Source organism: Danio aesculapii, chromosome 10, assembly GCF_903798145.1.
Source record: "Danio aesculapii chromosome 10, fDanAes4.1, whole genome shotgun sequence".
NCBI lineage: Eukaryota > Metazoa > Chordata > Actinopteri > Cypriniformes > Danionidae > Danio > Danio aesculapii.
Genome location: NC_079444.1, coordinates 7005647 through 7024750, shown reverse-complemented (window position 1 = coordinate 7024750; position 19104 = coordinate 7005647). Strand labels below are relative to the sequence as shown.

General features: G+C 34.0%; 1 protein-coding gene across 1 annotated transcript; it reads right to left on the bottom strand.

Annotated features, from left to right (window-relative positions):
• Positions 1-19: 19 nt before the first annotated feature.
• Positions 20-18582, bottom strand: rassf6 (Ras association domain family member 6). The gene is made up of 11 exons (XM_056466958.1): positions 18365-18582; positions 14216-14293; positions 13872-13950; positions 13479-13630; positions 13139-13224; positions 11304-11497; positions 7971-8072; positions 7843-7894; positions 4349-4467; positions 4167-4264; positions 20-343 (listed from the first exon to the last, which is right to left on the bottom strand). The coding sequence occupies exons 2-11, from the start codon at positions 14272-14274 to the stop codon at positions 268-270; spliced, it is 1017 nt and encodes a 338-aa protein (XP_056322933.1). The 5' UTR covers positions 14275-14293; positions 18365-18582; the 3' UTR covers positions 20-267.
• Between the last annotated feature and the right edge of the window lie 522 nt (positions 18583-19104).

The window sequence follows — 19104 nt, the reverse complement described above, 5'->3', positions numbered from 1 at the left end:
TTCACAAATAAACTGCAAATCAAATACCAGCATTTTATTTGGTCTCTCACATGATAAATAGTGTAATTACAGTTCCATTATGCGAAATCTATTTTACATTATTTACACTCACACCACAAACATAATTGTGTAAATCTATGTCCTGCATGCACTTTTAAACATTTCACAATCCTCATTTCAAGTTTTGAAGACAGTATTCTTTTTTACCCTGTTTCTCGTTTGTGGTTGACCTCACATGGAAAATTATTTCCCACTGCCAAAACTTCTTTATACAGTCGTCTCAGTTTTAACCGTCATCTTTTTCCTCAAGCACTGCAACAAGAGACCCCGTTCCTTCTGGTATCTGTGTGATAAAATGCGTTATAAAGTCTTTATGGAAAAAAAGACAAAAATGCAGTAATTGCTACAAGCAATTTTCAAGTGCTGTGGACTAGAGATGTGTGGGATTAACAAAAAATTTAACACTTAGTTCAAAATAATGCATTAGTTAATCATTAAGTAATGGTTAATTTGCTCACAATTGAGCATTAGTTAAAAAACAAAAGCACTAGTAATTAATGTTTAACTAAACATTTTAAGGGTCCCAAATTATGCATTAGCTAAGCTCAGTTAAACTTGCAAATCCTGATTAACTTGTTCAAAATTATGCATCAGTTAAGCATGAGCAAACACATAATTCATGATTAACTGAACACATAGTAAAGTCATGTTAACCATTATTTACAGTTTGATAAACCATGTATTATTTCTTTGATTTGTCGTGTAAGTTAACTGAACAACTAGCTTTATGTTTAATTACTGCTGGTTTGCAATTATATATAGCTAAAATTATTGGGGGCACTTATTGGGGAATGTTCAAGTTTATTGACTAAAACAAGCTAATAATTGAGGCTAAATGTCATTAACACATTACAAATATTACAAATATTATTTTTAGAAAACAGTATTTTGCTGAGAGTGTTTTTGTGTTGGAACTGTGGCTGGTTTAGACCTGTCATGACACTAAAACCACCAGTAGGTGGTAGGGGTGGGAGAAAAAAAATCATTGATGCATCACAATTGTCATGGTCACCATGTTGAGTGCCTACCAGACACACTATGTCTGTTTCTGAGTGCTACGGTACGCTTCGGTATGTTTTTATGGCCATTTCCACTGTCAAAAGGTACCTAAAGGCGAACCGTACCTTACCACGTTTTGCGTACCTTTTCAGAAGGGTACCTAGCACAACAAAAGGGTACCAAAAGGTGGAGGAAAACGCGCAGCTGAACGCTATTGGTTTACAGAGATACGTCACTAGCTCGTGGACAAGCACAAGAATAAAAACAAAGGAACCGCCATTTTTAATTACACAGCCGAGACATCACACCATAATAATATTTACATATAAAAATGAGCCATGGTCGACCCGAGCTTAAACAAACCTTGTCATCATCTTGATGAGCTTGACAAAGCCAAGAAGAAGAGCAGAATCTACCCTGTGCCCCATAGTTGTTTGCAAGGCCGTCTAAATTGAGAGCCATTTCGATTTCTCACTTGCGCTCATCATGCGTCTATATTTGAAAAAACAAACTTCTTGAGCTGATGATAATAACGTGCACGTGGTTATTGAAGTGCTTCTGACACACGATCATCTCAGAAATGGACAAACGCGACAGTGACATGCAAAAAAACAAAGTAGAAGCCTGACAAAACAAAGGAGCAAATTATTGTTTCGGCAACCAAAAACATGAACAAACTGCCATGTTTAATTATTATCATCGCCTTTTGGACTATTGTGAACTCTGAATGATGGAATTACTTGCTAACAAGAGGTTATATGTGCTGGTGAAAATTAAAGATACTGACTGTGTACTACAGTATGTTGCATGTTGTTTTTGAACCCAAATAAGGACTAAATGTATGTTGTGTGTAGTTTTTCTGTAATTGGTAACAAATCGGAGACTGTAAGGGCTGTATGTGTTCATATATGTTGCATTTATTTATTTTAGATATTTGCAGATGTTGCAGTAGGCTATTTCGCACATTAATCATTAATCTGCTGTTATAATCAAATCATGTTCATTGAAAGGTTAGTACTGAACATTTATATAAAAGTATTTATGTGTATAAAGCATCTGTTTTGTGAGAAGTGCTTCTCATATGATATGTGAATGACCCATACAGCTTTACTGTAGTCATCTGCTCGAGCATGAATGACGTCTACTGAAACTTTCTGTCATACCATTGGCACCCTTTTGGCAGTGGAAACGCAAGCCTAATAAAGGTGAGCCATTTCAAGGCCGCTAGAGTGCACTCTACACATCACATCTTTCCTCTGAACCAGACTACCCATCACATAATGTTCATGAACTTCAGGTGTGAGATGCTGAGAATTATGGGATGTGTAGTCTGGTTCAGCAGCAGATGTGATGTACAGAGTGCACTCAAGTGTGACTGGTGGGCACTCAACTTGGTGACCGTGACAGCAATTATTTCTCTAGTGATTCAGAATCAATTCTTAACTATGTATAGAATAACTAAAGGAAGTGTGGCCAGTGCGGCCTTAATGTGATGCAAGGACACTGATTATAATGGAGTCACTCACAGCTTGTGTCCTGCAAACGCAGACTGTAAATAAAAGTAAAAGTGCTGCAAATGCATGAAGCATTCTGTGCTGCTGTTTTCAGGTACAGTACATCCGTAAAGTATTCATAGCGCTTTACTTTTTCCACATTTTTTTGTTACAGCCTTATTCCAAAATTGATTAAATTAATTTATCTCCTGAAAATTCTACACACAAAACCCCATTATGACAATGTGAAAAAAAAAAAAAATTATTAAAAAAAAAAAAAAAAACTGAAAAATCACATGTACATAAGTATTCACATCCTTTGCCGTGAAGTTCTAAATTAAGCTCAGGTACATTCTGTTTCCACTGATCATTCTTGGGATGTTTCAGCAGCTTAATTGGAGTTCACTTGTGGTAAATTCAGCTGATTGGACATGATTTGAAAAGGCATACACCTGTCTATATAAGGTCCCAGGGTTGACAGTGCATGTCAAAGCACAAAACAAGCATGAAGACAAAGGAATTGTCTGAAGACCTCCGAGACAGAATTGTCTCGAGGCACAAGGCTGGGGAAGGTTACAGAAAAACTTCTGCTGCCCTGAAAGTTTCAATGAGCACAGTGGCCTCCTTCATTCATAAGTGGAAGATGTTTAGAACCACCAGGACTCTTCCTAGGGCTGGCCGGCCATCTAAGTTGAGTGATCGGATCATATATAAATAAATATTGATATTCATCATGAATACATAAATAAATCACCCAATAAAATTTTTAAATCTCAAAACATTTTAAAACATTTTAAAATGCAGAACTTTCATACATATAATCTAATCATAAACAAACTCATAGAAACTCTAATTCTGGTTGAATGTAACTTTTTAACAATGTCTTTGCACAGCTGAGTTAAAAAAAAAAGGGAAAAACGTGTGTTAGAATAATTTTGGAATCGGATCATGACTCCCAGAATCATAATCGAATTGGTTTGGATCATGAAGACACGCATCCATCTTATGTAGAGACAAGTCTTAAAGGGATAATTCACACAATTAAATGAAAAATATTTCATTGTTAACTCATCCTCAACTTCTTCCAAACCCATTTGAGTTTCTGTATTCTGTTGTACACACAGGAACATATACCGAAGAATGTTGGAACGCAGAAGACATTGACTTGCATAGTATTTTTTGTTCCTACATTGGATGTCAATTGTTTCTGGTTTTCAACATTCATCAGAAAATATTGGTTTGTGTTCAAGAGAAAAAAATAAACTAATAAAAGCCTAAAACCACTTGAGTGTGAGAAAATAGTGAAGATATTTTCATTTTTGGGAGTGAATCACTGAATCATTAATTCAAATGATTTGTTCAAAACAACAGAAGAATCGTTTAGTTAAAAGCAAGTGAACAGAAATCAATGTTGGATTTGCTTGTGTAATATTACTGGTATGTCATGTCTTGCAGGAATATTTTTGTTGTAATAACTTGATTTATTGGCTCACTCTAACTTCATACTAATAGGCTTCACCACACTTTCAAGATGCTTATTCTTGTTTAAAAGTAAATAACAGTGAAAGTTGTAAGAAGACAACAAGTATAACACACACACAGCCCTTGACTTACTTTGCTATTATCCTTTGTATCTCTAGATTCTCTTGCTCTTCTAGTTTCTGCAGGATAACCTTCAAAATGGGCATTTCTAAATTGAGGTACTGAGCTACCTGTTAAATCAATGCAAATGGCCTGTTAGTTTCACTTATTTGAATAGAAATCACTTTCTGTAATACCCGAAGAGCTAGACTTACATCAAGACTAATTTCCTCTTCGTCTGCATCCATAAGGAACATCCTCATAATGATGTTTGATGGTCCTTGGAGAACACGCTCCCACAAGGGCAGGTCTGAACTGCTCAACCTTCGCTTCTCTAGGAAAGATTGATATAATGATCAGAAATGTGTCTTTGGGTGTGTTCACATTTGTAGTTTGCTTCACCTGACTTGTACATTTAGTCCTGATACACTTGGTGTTCACAGCTTGTGGTTCCATTAAAGGGGTCATAAACTTTCATAAATTCATTTATTTGTTTTCTTTAGGCTTAGTCCCTTATTTATCAGGAAATCGCCACAGCGGAATGAACCAAACTCAGCCAGGGTGACCAGTTTTCTGGCTAAACATCTTGAGTGTCAATGAGACACAATGAGTATCTGGTGTAGAGAAGGTGTAGGTCTAAGTAGGTGATCCGAATGATGTTCAGTCTAACCGACAAAATCAATGCAAAGACTCTTCGGTCTTTGCAGGAATCTTATGCTCATCAAGATTTTTGCATCAACAACAAACATCTTAATTTAGAAGTAATTGACTAGAGTAATCTCCTGTCCAGTTTTTGACCCTGCTCATGTTTAAATAGGCTGATTGTAAACTGTTGTTATTGTGACCGTAAACGATTGCCCACTTGTTCCAAATCCATTTGAGTTTGTTGCTTCTTTTTGAACACAAATGAAAATATACTGAAGAAAGTTGAAAAAAATCAATTGACATCAGGCCCAGATTGGCTAATCAGGAGGACTGGGAGTATTCCCGGTGGGTTGGTTCGTTTTTTTGGCCGCGAGCGCCGGTTGATAATAAAAAGCGCAAAGGTGGCACTGAAAAGGCCAGAAATAAAAAAGCTGATTACATTTTTTGCTAAAACCAGTGGCAGTAACACATACAGACGGTCAGTTAACATTAAACTAGTTAGGAGCAGTGCAAAACAACAATGTCTGAAAACCACTGTTTATGTATCGAACTTTTTCTTATACTGTAGCTCTTCAGCAGCAGCCTCTAGTCCAGTTTTCTTCTAACAGTGAAGAGCCAAGCCCCGTAATGTTACTAAGCACTAGTCATGAGCCCAACACACTAGAATGGGCAGGTAGAATTGTCATTGAGTGAATATATTAATTCGAATAATTCATATTAATATTATTATGAATGAATATTACACCTGCTCAACAAAAAATGTGAGACAATTAATGACATTAGATTATTCACTACATTGATAAATCTGACTTAACTTGATCAGAAAACTGAAAAGGAGAAAAATATTAATCCATCGTTAGAAAGCAATACTGTGGTTAAAAAGTCTGGCAGCTAACAGTGCAGTACTTGTTTTATTCTTTATTGACTGGACTGGATTTCTGAGAATAGAATATATATTCAGATATTGCAGAAAAGGACATTGTGATGTTTAAAAGAATAGTGTTGAAGATTTAGCTACCATTTAATGTTCTCATATTTCTGAAAAATATTTGAAGTTATACAGCAGCTGTTTCCTTGTGATGGTGTCATTAGAAAATTCAATACATTTCATTTTAATATTTATTTTATGTATGTATGTATATATATATATATATATATATATATATATATATATATATATATATATATATATATATATATATATATTTTTTTTTTTTTTTTTTTTGTTTTTTTTTTTGTATTTTTTTTGTATTTTTGTATTTATTATTTTATATTTATTTGATTTTTTTTTTTGGGGGGGGGGGTGTATATTTATGAGCACTAATTCTTAAAGAAAATAGATTCTGATACTGTTGAACATTACATCATGTTAACTGTTCAGATAAATCTTCACTGTGAAGTACTGAATTGGAAATGACATTATTTTAATACAGTCAGTCATGAACTGAAGTGGGCCGGTCTAAGGCATAAAACTCCAGGGCTGAAAATGAGTCCCACTCCACCCCTGATTGACATTAATTGATTGAGTATTTTATAATATTACTTGTACCTACTATGCATGTCAATGCCTGCTGCTGGTTTCCAAAACTCTTAAGAACATCTCGTGTTTAACAGTAAAAAGTAATTAATTAAACTTTAGAACCACTTGAGTCTGCGAAAATGTTGAGGAAATGACCATATTTGGGTGAACTATCACTTTGGCCAGGCTAAATAGGCTATGGAGTAGAAACCAGCATCAATCTTAGGCAGAGGCAAGGCATTTTCTTTCAGATTGGCCTTAAAGGTGTTACAGAACAGAAACCTGAATGGCTGAATAATTAGAGTTCAATACATAAATGCTATACCATGAACCTTAAACACCATTGTTTCCTCATTCTCATGTTAATCCTGTGAGTGTAAAATCCCAGTACAAAACAGGCCAATCAGAACAAAACACTGACTCGGACGTTCAATGCAATGACTTCAGTTTTGTCTTTGTTTAACTGAAGAAAGTTTTAGCACATCCAACTGTCTTTTTTATCAATGAATTAGCAGAGAGTGTCAATGGGGTTGTAATTATTAGGCTATAAGGTGAAGTAGATCTGAGCGTCATCAGTAAAGCTGTGGTAGGAGATTTGGTTCTTTCTCATTACTTGCCAGAAGGGTGCCAGAATTGAACCTTGTGGGACTCCACATGTCATGGGTAATAGTATAGTAACTCTCCCTTCAAGTAAGATATGAACCATTTGAGGTCCTGGATATGGTCAAAACTGATATTTTAATATTAGGGGAAATATTTGTGATTATAAATGAGCAAATGTTTCTGGAACATTCCTACGCCACATGACATATACTTTCTTTAGATATTTTAACATATTGAATCAATGCACTCTATGGCAGCTTTAAATATTACAGTTTTTACAGTTTTTTAATAGTACCTATATAACTATTTTGATACCTCTAATAAATCAAAAGATATTAATAAGATAAGAATTTTGGTTTCCCAATTCTTGATCACTTTAAATGTCAACAATGTCAGTGTGGTTCATTTAAATAACACTGTGAACACTATCATCTGAATCTTGGTGTGCACCACACAACTGGACTGAGACCATTGAAAAAGATGAGTCTATATGCTTCCCTATGACTTCCATTGCAACTGAAACATGGATGTAACACAGACCAGAAACATCTAAACAAACTAAATACATGATATAATATCACAAAATACAAACATAGAAAGGATATAATGATCAAGCCTAAATATTTTTTTTACACATTATAATTTAATTCAGGAATCTTGAATGTGTCTCTTTGTAGTACATTTTTGTTTCAGTTTGATGGAGGAATTTAAATATTTTATATCTGTATATCAACTGATACAAATACCATCACATGTACTCACATAAAAGTAGAGGATTTAGCCAAGAACACAGCATTATACACAGCACAAAATATACACCCTAAAAGCAAATATGTATATTGCTTTGTATATTTTCTGGTTTGGTCTTAAAAATGGTGGTGTCAATGATTAAGATTTTTTCAACTTCTGTATGATTTGGAATAAAAGGATGGTTCTACATACCTCCAGTTTGATGAATGCAGTAGAGGGAAAATTCATTTGGACTGTTTTCTACCTGCATTAAAAAAAATGTAACTGTAAACCCTGTGGTTCTTATGTATCAAACCTTCAGTAATAATAACTGTACCTACTTTAAATTTGTGTAGCAGTTGTGTAATGACCTCTTGTGTCGTCATCCTGCTGTTAATGTGCACATTTGTGGTTGCTCCAAATGATGGTGTGAAAACAGATGTCTGCAATAACAAAATGACTCAGAGAATTATATATATATATATCTATATATATATATATATATATATATATATATATATATATATATATATATATATATATATATATATATATATATATATATATATATATATATATATATATATAAATTAAACAATAACAAAGTCATGAAAAAAATGTTGAAAAATAGTGTGTTCAGACATTTAAAAAAAAACATTTTTCCTTTTTTTTATTATACAGAAGAAAGCAAGTAATAGTAGGCATTTGGGGGAATTTATTTATTTGTGTTTTATTTACTCCCAAATGTTTTTATTTTTTTTTACTTTAATACAGTTTGTTCAGTTATATTTTATATTTTATAAATATAGATATTTGTATTATAGGTGAATTCAGTATTTCAATAATTTCAATAAAGAAAAAAAAAGATCTGCATATTACTTTTTTAAGAGTCACCAGAATTGATCATATTACCATAAGATAATTTAAATAAAATATGTTTATTTTTTTCATTTAACTATCATTCATTTTGCCATGTTGGACTAACCCATGTTAGGCATTTGGGGCAAAAAGTCTTTATTTATGTCTAATAAAAGTACTGTATATGAAATTTAATAGTATCGCCACTATAAACACTTTGTTTGTTTCAAAGCCAATTAAATTGATAGATTTTAAACTTTATTTGCATATGTTAAACAATTGTACATTGTGATATACATTGTCATGACTATCAGTGGGACTTGTGGGACTATCAAGTTTGCTATTCACCCAGACTACAACCCCCTATCATGTTTTGCATCAACATGGACATTGATTACACACTACAGCTGACACCAATTTAGACTGGATTATAAATTGCTTGTTGCCTGCCACGACTGACGGTGGGCAGAGTAAAGCTGCGGTCACACTTGACTTTTCTTCCCATAGACTTCCATTCATATGCACGCGAATGCGTCAGACCAGAAACGCAAAGTCATGCGTCAAGTTTCGCAGGTTGCTGCGGTGCAAAGTTCAAGCTTTGTGAACTCTGACCTGCGAAATTGCATCACTTGACTGTGTGAGACACATCGAGGATCAAAACATGACCTCTCTGGACAGAAATTTAAAACATGGAGCTCGCTTTTTTAAATGTCTAATCATCTTGTTTAATCCCGCCCCTTTTCGCAGTGCCATATGACAAAATTTCGTACACACAAAGCCCAGTGTGACCATAGCTTGAGGCTTTGTGAAATACTGAAACAATCAAGAAAAATGTGTCGAGGCTTTGAAGCATTTAGAAACCCATCTCTACTGTTACACCTGGAAGTCATCTTGAGGTATTACTCTGAGACCACTTCAGCAAAGAAAGTATTAAGCACAGTCAGTAATTAAAATTCACGTTAAATGAACAAGTGGTGTGGGTAGTGTACCTGACTTACGCAATATTGACTTACGCAATATGCCTGCACATTGTCCACTAGTACGAGTGCGAGTGATTTTTTTTTATGTGCAATTTTATGTGAGATTTGCCAGGTCCCGGGTGGAAGTGCTTGTGAAATGGTCTTAATTATTTGAATTGCTTTAGTCAAGTGACATGGTTGTTTCGAAACACGTAGGAGTAGTGTTTTGAAACTTCTGCACACCCGGTAAAAACGTAATTTTTTTCATCAGCCATCTCTAGCCATGACCTGTTTTCTTGGATAACTTTTTTGGATTACCCATTTTGGTACTGTCTGCTCCTCTTTGATCCTTGCCTGCATGATCATCACTTATTCAAATAAAGCTCCATTTGGAACTTTCATTGTCCGCACTATACATAACAGACATATTCAACCATCAGCTGAGATGCTTACAATTATGCTTGTAAATTATTTCCTATGCATCATTAAGAGACATTCAAAACAAACTGTAAGTTACTTGCTGCAGTTCACTTAGTTGTTTCTGAATTTAGCATATAATCCTTAAAGCACAAATCTGTAGCCAACACAATTCCTTTTTTGATATTAATGAATTCATGTATTATTTATGCGTTATGATCAGTGGTGGAAAGAGTACTGAAAAATCATACTCAAGTACCATTACTTGCCTAAAAATGTAGTGCAAGTAGAGTAAAAGTATCTGTTGTAAATATTACTTAAAGTATGAGTAAAAAATACTTAAGAGTAGTGAGTATTACATTGGTAAAAGTGGATGCGTATTTATATAATTTGTGCACGTGTGTGTAAACGTAACATTCTGTAGTGCATCTAGTTATTGCCCAGCACACCTCATAAGATGATAATATTAGGTTAGATTTAGGTTGTGATGTCAGGTGACCAAAATTCAACGTCTAGCCAGTGTCTAAGGACAACATTATTTTGATGTCCAGTAAGGACGTCAAATGACGTTGATATTTGGTTGATTTTAGGTTGTTAGAATGTGACCAAAATCCGATGTCGAGCCAACATTTTAAACCCACGTCATATTGACATCAAATACTGACATATATTAATCTGGTATAGCAACCAAAATCCAACATCTGATAGACGTCATATTGGTGAAGTCCACACAACATCAAGCTGTAACATCATTAGGCCTTGATATTTGGTTGGTTTTAGGTTGGACATTGGATGTTGACGTTGGCCTGACATTGAGTTCTGACGTCAACCCCATTTTCTTTTACAAAAAAATGCAACCTCCCCATGACGATGTGGGTAAAACGTCAATCTGACATCATGTTGATGTCTTGTGCCTGCTGGGTGTTTAAGACCATTTCGGTCATCATCCAGTAAACATCCGTCATCTTCTCATCAGTGACATGCATCTAAACAGTCTCTGGGTCAATGCGCATAAAGACTTTGGACATCTTCTTGAACACTTTCAATGCTTCTTAACAATTTTCTGCAATTGTAAATTGCCCATGTCTTGAGGTGGTTCATTATGATGCAATTTGCCTTCTATGTGTGATTTGATTAGACAGGAATCACAGGACTATTTTTCCTTGTCTATGGGGATTAGAAAAATCAAAGTAGTGACTGCAGGATGAAAGAAAGTAGTGGAGTAAAAGTACAGATACTGCACTAAAAAAGTACTCAAGGAAAAGTAAAAGTACACATTTTTAAAACTACTTGGTAAATAACAATTCCTGAGAAAACTACTCCATTACAATGGTTTGAGTATTTGTAATTAGTTACTTTACACTACGGGTTATGATAAACAACATCGAATGCATACAGCTCCAAGGTTGATGTTTGGATCGTTGCACTTAAACTACAGACCTTATAGTTGTAGAAGTGTCCATTGATAGAGAAGCGATGGTTTCTGTTCTTCTGACTTTCAATCATCTTCTTACTTTTCACCCTCATTTTCACCAGCGAGGCATCGCTCATGGTGCGGATCAGATATGAACTATCTTCATTGATTTGCGTGGTCCGCGATGGCCTTAAAGTCGTGGTCTCGTATACGATGTAGTCTAGAAGAGAGTGTAGGTTGTGTTAAATGAAATGTGGAACTAATTTTTTAATGCAGAAAAACTAGTTATTTATTAAATGTATTTTGGGTATAGTTCACCCAAAAATGAAAATATGTTAGTTTGTTCATCCTCAGGCCATCCAGAATGTTAGTTTATAATACTTAGGTAGAATATTAAAAAAGACTTTTAAAGAAACTGTGAAACTGGTGATTCATAAAACACAAGTCAGTGCCTGCTGGCACCTTGAGAGTTAAAAGACATAGAGGTAAAACAGAATTAATATCCAATCAGGATGAGAGGTATTTTATACATTGCCCACAACAGAAAACAATAGACTTTTAATAGTAATAATTATAATTAATTCTACCATCAGTATGTGCAATGATTTATTTTAGTAGCATGTGTGAAATACATGTTTGCCTTTATGTGCCTGTTTAACAGATTTACTGACATGCATACTTAATTTATTACCTGTATTAAATTAACTTCATGACATCAGTCGAGTATTTGAAATAACTACTTTTTGTGACCAGACATGGTTTTACATCACAGAATGAGGAAGAAATTAAACTATTTTATAGTATTCAATACAATGATAAATACTATAGGTCAATTTGATTGCATTATAAATATAATTTATCCTTAAACAATATCCAGCATGGCTTAAAGAACATAAATAATTCATATATTGCCACAATGATTTGTTTATTATGTCAATGTTTGATCCATTTATCTGTGTTGCTATCATGTTTATCCTAAGTGCTCAGTAGTATCTTGATATATTCAATAATCTATATGCGTAGATTATGCACATGGCTGCCCTCCTGCATCCAGTTGGAATGAAACATAAAAAATATTACAATATATTTCAGAGGACTTCAACTTTGAAGTGCCACTGTCCTACAAAATTTCCTGCAATTTTCTTAACCTGCTTTGGAACATCTATTTTATATTCACCAGGTGTGTTTTACATGATCCTGAAAATCTTGCATAAGCTGCTTTAGTGTGTTTGATTATTGTTGAGCTTCACTCCAAAGTAGGCATTCAGGAGCAGGGTTGAATAACTCTCCACTGTTTTATAAAAAGGTCTGTCAGTGGATACTTATGACTTATATTGCCATTAATATTGTTATCATTATAAATGCCAGAAAATATTGTAAAAAAATCTTTTAAAGTCTATCCCTAATACCCATAACTCCACCATTATATATGCACTAATGCTGTGGATTAAATGTAATAATAATAACAATAATAATAACAATAATAATAATGTCCAGTTTGTTACACAGACTGATCGATTCCCTTTATAGCTTCTCAAGGAAACATCATCACGGGTATTAATTTTATCTATATGTTTTTTATTATTCACCAAGAATTACAGTTTTACCTAAAGATCTTCTTTAATTTTCTACTAAGAAAACAGGTGCTCGAGTAAATTTACCGAAAATTATTTATGTATGTATGTATGTATGTATGTATGTATGTATGTATTTATTTATTATTTATTTATTTATTTATTTACTTATTTATTTATTTATGAGATACCATATATGATTCTATCAGTTGTGTTACCATAGTCCAAATCATGTTACCACAGTCCAAATTCTACTAGAACATCAAATAATGTTAAAGAAACTGAACCTTCAGTAGGATTTTCAGGTGATCCAGCTTCCTCCAGTTCAGCAATATTGTGAAGGTTGTCAAATTCTCCCCATCGTGTCATACCCCTAATGGTACGATTGATCAAATGCCAAAACACATAATCATATTAGAAACCATAAGACAGAATCTTCAACAAAGCCACACATCCATCTATCTATCTATCTATCTATCTATCTATCTATCTATCTATCTATCTATCTATCTATCTATCTATCTATCTATCTATCTATCTATCTATCTATCTATCTATCTATCTATCTATCTATCTATCTATCTTAGACACAGAATCTGAGATAACAAAATAAATAACACTACCAACCTTTTGCTTCCAAGTGGACTGATAGGGTCTGATGATTTAATTGAAGACTCATTTGCAAATATCTGTTTCTCATCTTGTATTTGTAACCGAATGGGTCTCTTTACACCCCAATAAATGACCAGGATGCCTTCCAATGTCACCTTTCCTGCATACTAAAAAACATTAACATTAGTTCTAATGATCTTAAATACCATTCATTTCCAGCAGAGGGCAGAATAATACTCTTTTGTTTGTTAGGCAAAAGTACTGGAGGGTCCAAAGTCCACACATATGCATGCAAAATCACACACTGCCACAATTGTCAATTGTTTATGCCACATTTATTAAAGCAATGACTGCATAATAATCCATTATGATATAATTATCCATAAAGACATAAAAGCAATATTTTACCTCATGAACAGTGAGCTGCAGGTGTGTATTGTCTTTAAGAAAGCAGTTGTAGGTGTTCAGTAAAGAGAAAAACTCAGCCCTTTGAATTCAGCGAGAAAAGTGAGTTAAGCAAGAATGGACAGACATATTAGGAAATTAGATAAATAAAATTGTTTAAGTTACAATTATATTTTGATTGTCAGATTTTCAATGTCATCTCAGATGTCAGGCTAATGTTTACCGTAAAATAGTCTGCCATGTCATTGATAACATATAGAGTATTCCTTTGACTCCATTAAAATATAATTTGTGTATATATATGTATAAATAAAATATAATGCAATACAATATCAACTATTACTGACCTGGAGCAAACTTTTCCAGCACCAACTTGAACGACAGAGTTTGACTGGACTGCATTCATTTCAACAAACCAACTCGATCTGCGAAGAAAGTATATTCTTTATACATTTTTACATGCACAGCATTTAATACCTGAAAATATTAATTCAGGATCACTGGAAATATGTGGCTATTCAATGTTGCCCTGGTACATTTCACTTTTCAAATTATACAAACAATGGAAAAATTTACCGTAAAAAAATACCGTAATTCGTTACATCAATTAATTATTATAATTAATTATTATTATTATTATTATTTAAAGTATAATTTAACTGGTTCAAAATTTGAAATTGATCCTAATCTAAGTCAAAAATATATATTGTGGTCAAGAAAAAAATGCATTCAAAAAAAGTAAAAATATTTCTTACTATAGAGACCACTATTATTTGTTTTTGTTTTGTTTTTTACTTTGGTGCAAAACATTTTTATTTTCAAAAAACAATGTTTTTACCCTTACATTAAGTATAGTTTTGCTTTGGACCAGCCTAAAAAATACTGTAATTTGTTGCAGCGAAATTTATACATTTTCCCTTAAATCAAGGCCATGAATTAATGGTCCAGCTTAAATAATAATTTTGATTGCAAACTTATTAAGAATGCAAACTTCACATTTGAATTAAATAATTGCAGAGGGCAAAATGCTACCTGGTCAGCGAGGATTGATGTCATGTGGTAAAAATGACTGAAAAACTGTGTAAAAACAACAATATAATACAGTACATTAAAAATATAACAATATGATAAAGCATTTCATTTGTATGGCGACACGGTGGCTCAATGGTTTGAAATGTCACCTCACGACAAGAAGGTCGCTGGTTCGAGTCCCGGTTGGGCCAGTTGGCATTTCTGTGTGGAATTTGCATGTTCTCCCCGTGTTCATGTGTATTTCCTCTGGGGCTCCGGTTTCCCCCACAGTCCAGAGACATGCGGTAAACTGTTGATGAATTGAATAAACTAAAGTGGCCATAGTGTATGTGTGTGTGAATGAATGTGTATGGGTGTTTCCCAGTACTGGGTTTCAGCTGGAAGGGCATCCGCTGTGTAAAACATATGCTGGATACACTGACGGCTCGTTCCGCTGTGGCGACCCCTAATGAATAAAGTAACTAAGTCAAAGAAAAATGAAATAAAATGAAATTTCAGTGTTCAATGTTTAAACTGTATAGTAATTTTACTTTATTTATTTATTTATTTATTTTTTATTTGATACGGAACCTTTAATTGTGATTTATAAGGTATTTATAAAGCATAACAGTCCTCGCTTTAGATTAGGTCACAATCTAATCTAATCTAATCTAATACACGCATTACGTGTATTAATAAAGCATTTATTAACAAAGTACTATATGTATGAAAAATAAAATGCGTAAATGTTCATTTGAATAGTTTATTAATCATTTATTAATTCATTCTGAATGATCTTTAAAACCAACAACTAAATAACTGGCTTGCAAATAATGCAATACTTAATTTAGTAAAGAAAAAATAATAACTAACAAAGGATTAGAATCATTATGCACACTATACATGTGTTTATAAGTCAAGAATATAACGTTAGTAGATGTAGTTAAAACTATGTAGTAATGTCTATTAATGTAGAGCTAATGTTAATAAATGATTCATAGTGTGTACAGTTATTATAATGTGTTACCAAAATCTAGTGAGGACATTTTATGCTTCATGAATCCTTATAAATGACAATTAAATGCTCTGCTAAAAAGGAAAAAAATTGAAAGAGTGTGATTTCAACAGAGGGTTTCTAGGTAGGATTGCAAAGATTGCAATGTAAAAAAGGGAGTCAAATTATGCAAAAAGAATTATTATTAACAAAGTATGAAAATACAAGAATTAATATTAAACGTATATAATTAATTATTAGTCAGCATTTGTAGCTGTAGTTATGCTTACAATGACTGTTAATGTAGAGTTAATGCTAAAGAAATGCTAAACTACTTGCTAATGTTTAATAAATGATTTATAGTGTGCAGTTATTATTGTTCATTTGGTAACACTTTATTTTGATAGTCCAGTTGAGTATTAGTAGACTGTCTGCTTAATATCTGTTAATACAGACATTCAACAGACATTTAACTGACTTAAAGAAACGTTGCAAGTGCATGTCAACTTACACTAACACTAACCTCAACCTAACAGTGTACTTGTAATCTAATGAGAATTAGTTGGCATGTAGATGCAATGTAACTTAATTCAAGAAGCAGATCATCAAAATAAAGTGTGACCGTTCATTTTATGTGAATAATAACTCCAGCTCCAGTATTGTGTTTCTTGAAACACTTCACTGACTGTTTACAGTTTAACAGAGGTTATGTGATGGCAACATTAAAATGTATTTGTTTAGCAATCATGCACTTTGATAAAACTGGTTTTGATATGACATAAAGAACAATGCTTTTTATTGATCGTCTGCATTTCATATCTGTTAAAAGCAACAACAAACATTTAGTTTTACTGCCAAATCCAACCCAGGCTCATTCTGACTACATACCCCTATATACATTTGTGTAGAGAGCAAAAAATGTCCCAGGAGCTACGTTTTTTTGCAGTTTTTGTTTTCACAAATCCACCGGAGGCTGCTGAGTATGCTTTTTGAGATCTCAAATTTCTCTCGCGAGTGCCATTCACGCATACTGCTCTCATGTAAATCCACCAGAGGCCGCTGTCGACTGACTGATTTCCTTCACTGACCAACTAACCGATCCCCCCACCCCCCCTTCCCTAAACCCAACCCAAAGTGTTTTTAAAAAGCACCGTTGTCGTGGTCAACTCTGCTCTGCGTCTCAAGTCCGCCAGCATAAGCGCGAGCTACTTGACAAACTGGTAACAGTGGAAAAACCGTCCATACGGAGGTAAGCACTCAGCTGGTAAGCAAGTAAAGGAACGGCATCATGCCGCCCCGTAACGTTTGTTTTAAAGACAAAATGCAGCCATTCGTAGCTACATAATTTGTGATCTCCAGAAATGTATAGGGCTACATTTTCAGAATGAGCCTATGTTGACCATATCAGCTGAATAAAATTCATGTTTCTGCAGTCATCAAGACATTCAAGACTGCCTAATATTACACACAGAAGAGTTTCAACTGTGCCCAAACATGTTTCTCTCAGCATTAATGACTGTGGTATTTGAGTGAAAACAGCTGAAAATGCTCCATGCTAATGTGTCATTAGCAAACAGGTCCTTTCAAAAGTCCCTTCTTTTTTAAACACTAAAGCCTGAGGCCACTCGAAAAAAGAAAGCCTGCTGGTCTTGTGTGTTTAGGATTGTTTGAGTTGTACTTTCACTTTGCTCAGTCAATCCTGAAGCGTTTAGTGAATTTGAGTATTAGAGGGAGTGGTGTGGTTGTTCAAGTCAGTGCTTGCTCTCAAAAAAAAAAAAAAAAAGCCACAGATACAAATCCAGATCCGCGGCAAACACAGATTTGAAAGGATTTTGACTGTCAAAAGATCTGCATCTGTATGCAAATATGGCTGTCAACAAATACTGGACTAATGGAATCAAACAAACAATGGTGTGACTGACCTAGTGGGTGCCTTGATGTTAAAACGACATCAAAAAACACATCAAAAATTATGCAAATCAATTTTATTTTAAAAACTTGACATCTATTTGACATGCAAACATTGATGCCCTTTTGACCACCAAAATGATGACACAAAACATTTTTAATATATGAAAATATGTATCAAATTTAAGTTTAAACTGAATTTTGTATTTCTACAATGCATGTAAACTACTTTGACATCAAAACAATGTCAAATTGACATCTAACATTGACCTCAAAAAATATATCTAAAATCCATCAAGTTTTTTTTTATGTCTCAAATGAAATCATGCTAAAATATAAAGCCCCTAGTATGTGTACAACCAATTTCAGACCTTATTTTGGAGAACTTATGCAAAACTTCTTCACGTTTGACTCTCATACTTCCTTAGTTACCTGCTAATCTCATAATACAGCACATGTACATGTGCGTCAATAAATGAAGTCAACAGCAAGCAACATGAATCTAAAAGCATGCGTCTCATAAACAAACTTTATGTAACGCTTTAAACATAATACCGTAGTAACACATAAACACTTCACTCACCTGCTGTCTGCTTAGATCCAATGTCAGTGGACTTTAAGAGGAAGGGGTCACATATCTCTATCTCCAGCCACGGTTATAGCAGGGTCGGGACAGATAAGAGGAGTTCGGGACAGAATGAAGAGCTGTAGTTCTTGTCAGGAGTTTTTCTTGTGATTGTGACAATGTTTGCCGTAACCTGAGCCAACTCACCTCTGCTGAGTGCCTTCTGGGAAAGCCTAGCAATGTCATGAATGCATGAACACACCCATGGGTAGGGGTTTGTGAGTTTGAATTTGTTGGCGGAACAGGAAGTTTGGCTTTATATGTGACACATTAGGCTGTATTAGATATTAATAGTATATTTCCAGAACGTTTCAGTATTTGATTTAAAATGTAAATGTTGCTGGATTTGGTATCTATTAAATGTATATGCTCTTTGCAAATGAAATGCATGCTCTTTGACTACTTTGTCAAGCTGTTCTATATTAGGTACTTAAATAACAACCAAGATAGGTTCAAAACGTAGCCCTATATACATTTCTGGAGATTGCAAATTATGTAGCTAGAAATACGCATGTCTTCTTTAAAAGTACGTCTTTAAAACAAACGCTGTGGGGTGGTATGACGTTGTTCCTTTTCATGCTTACCAGCTGACCACTTATCTCTGTATGGATGGCTTTCCTGCTGTTATCAGTTTGTCCAGTAGCCTGCCATGTACGTCAGCGTACTTTAGACACAGAGAGAAGTTGAATATGATGACA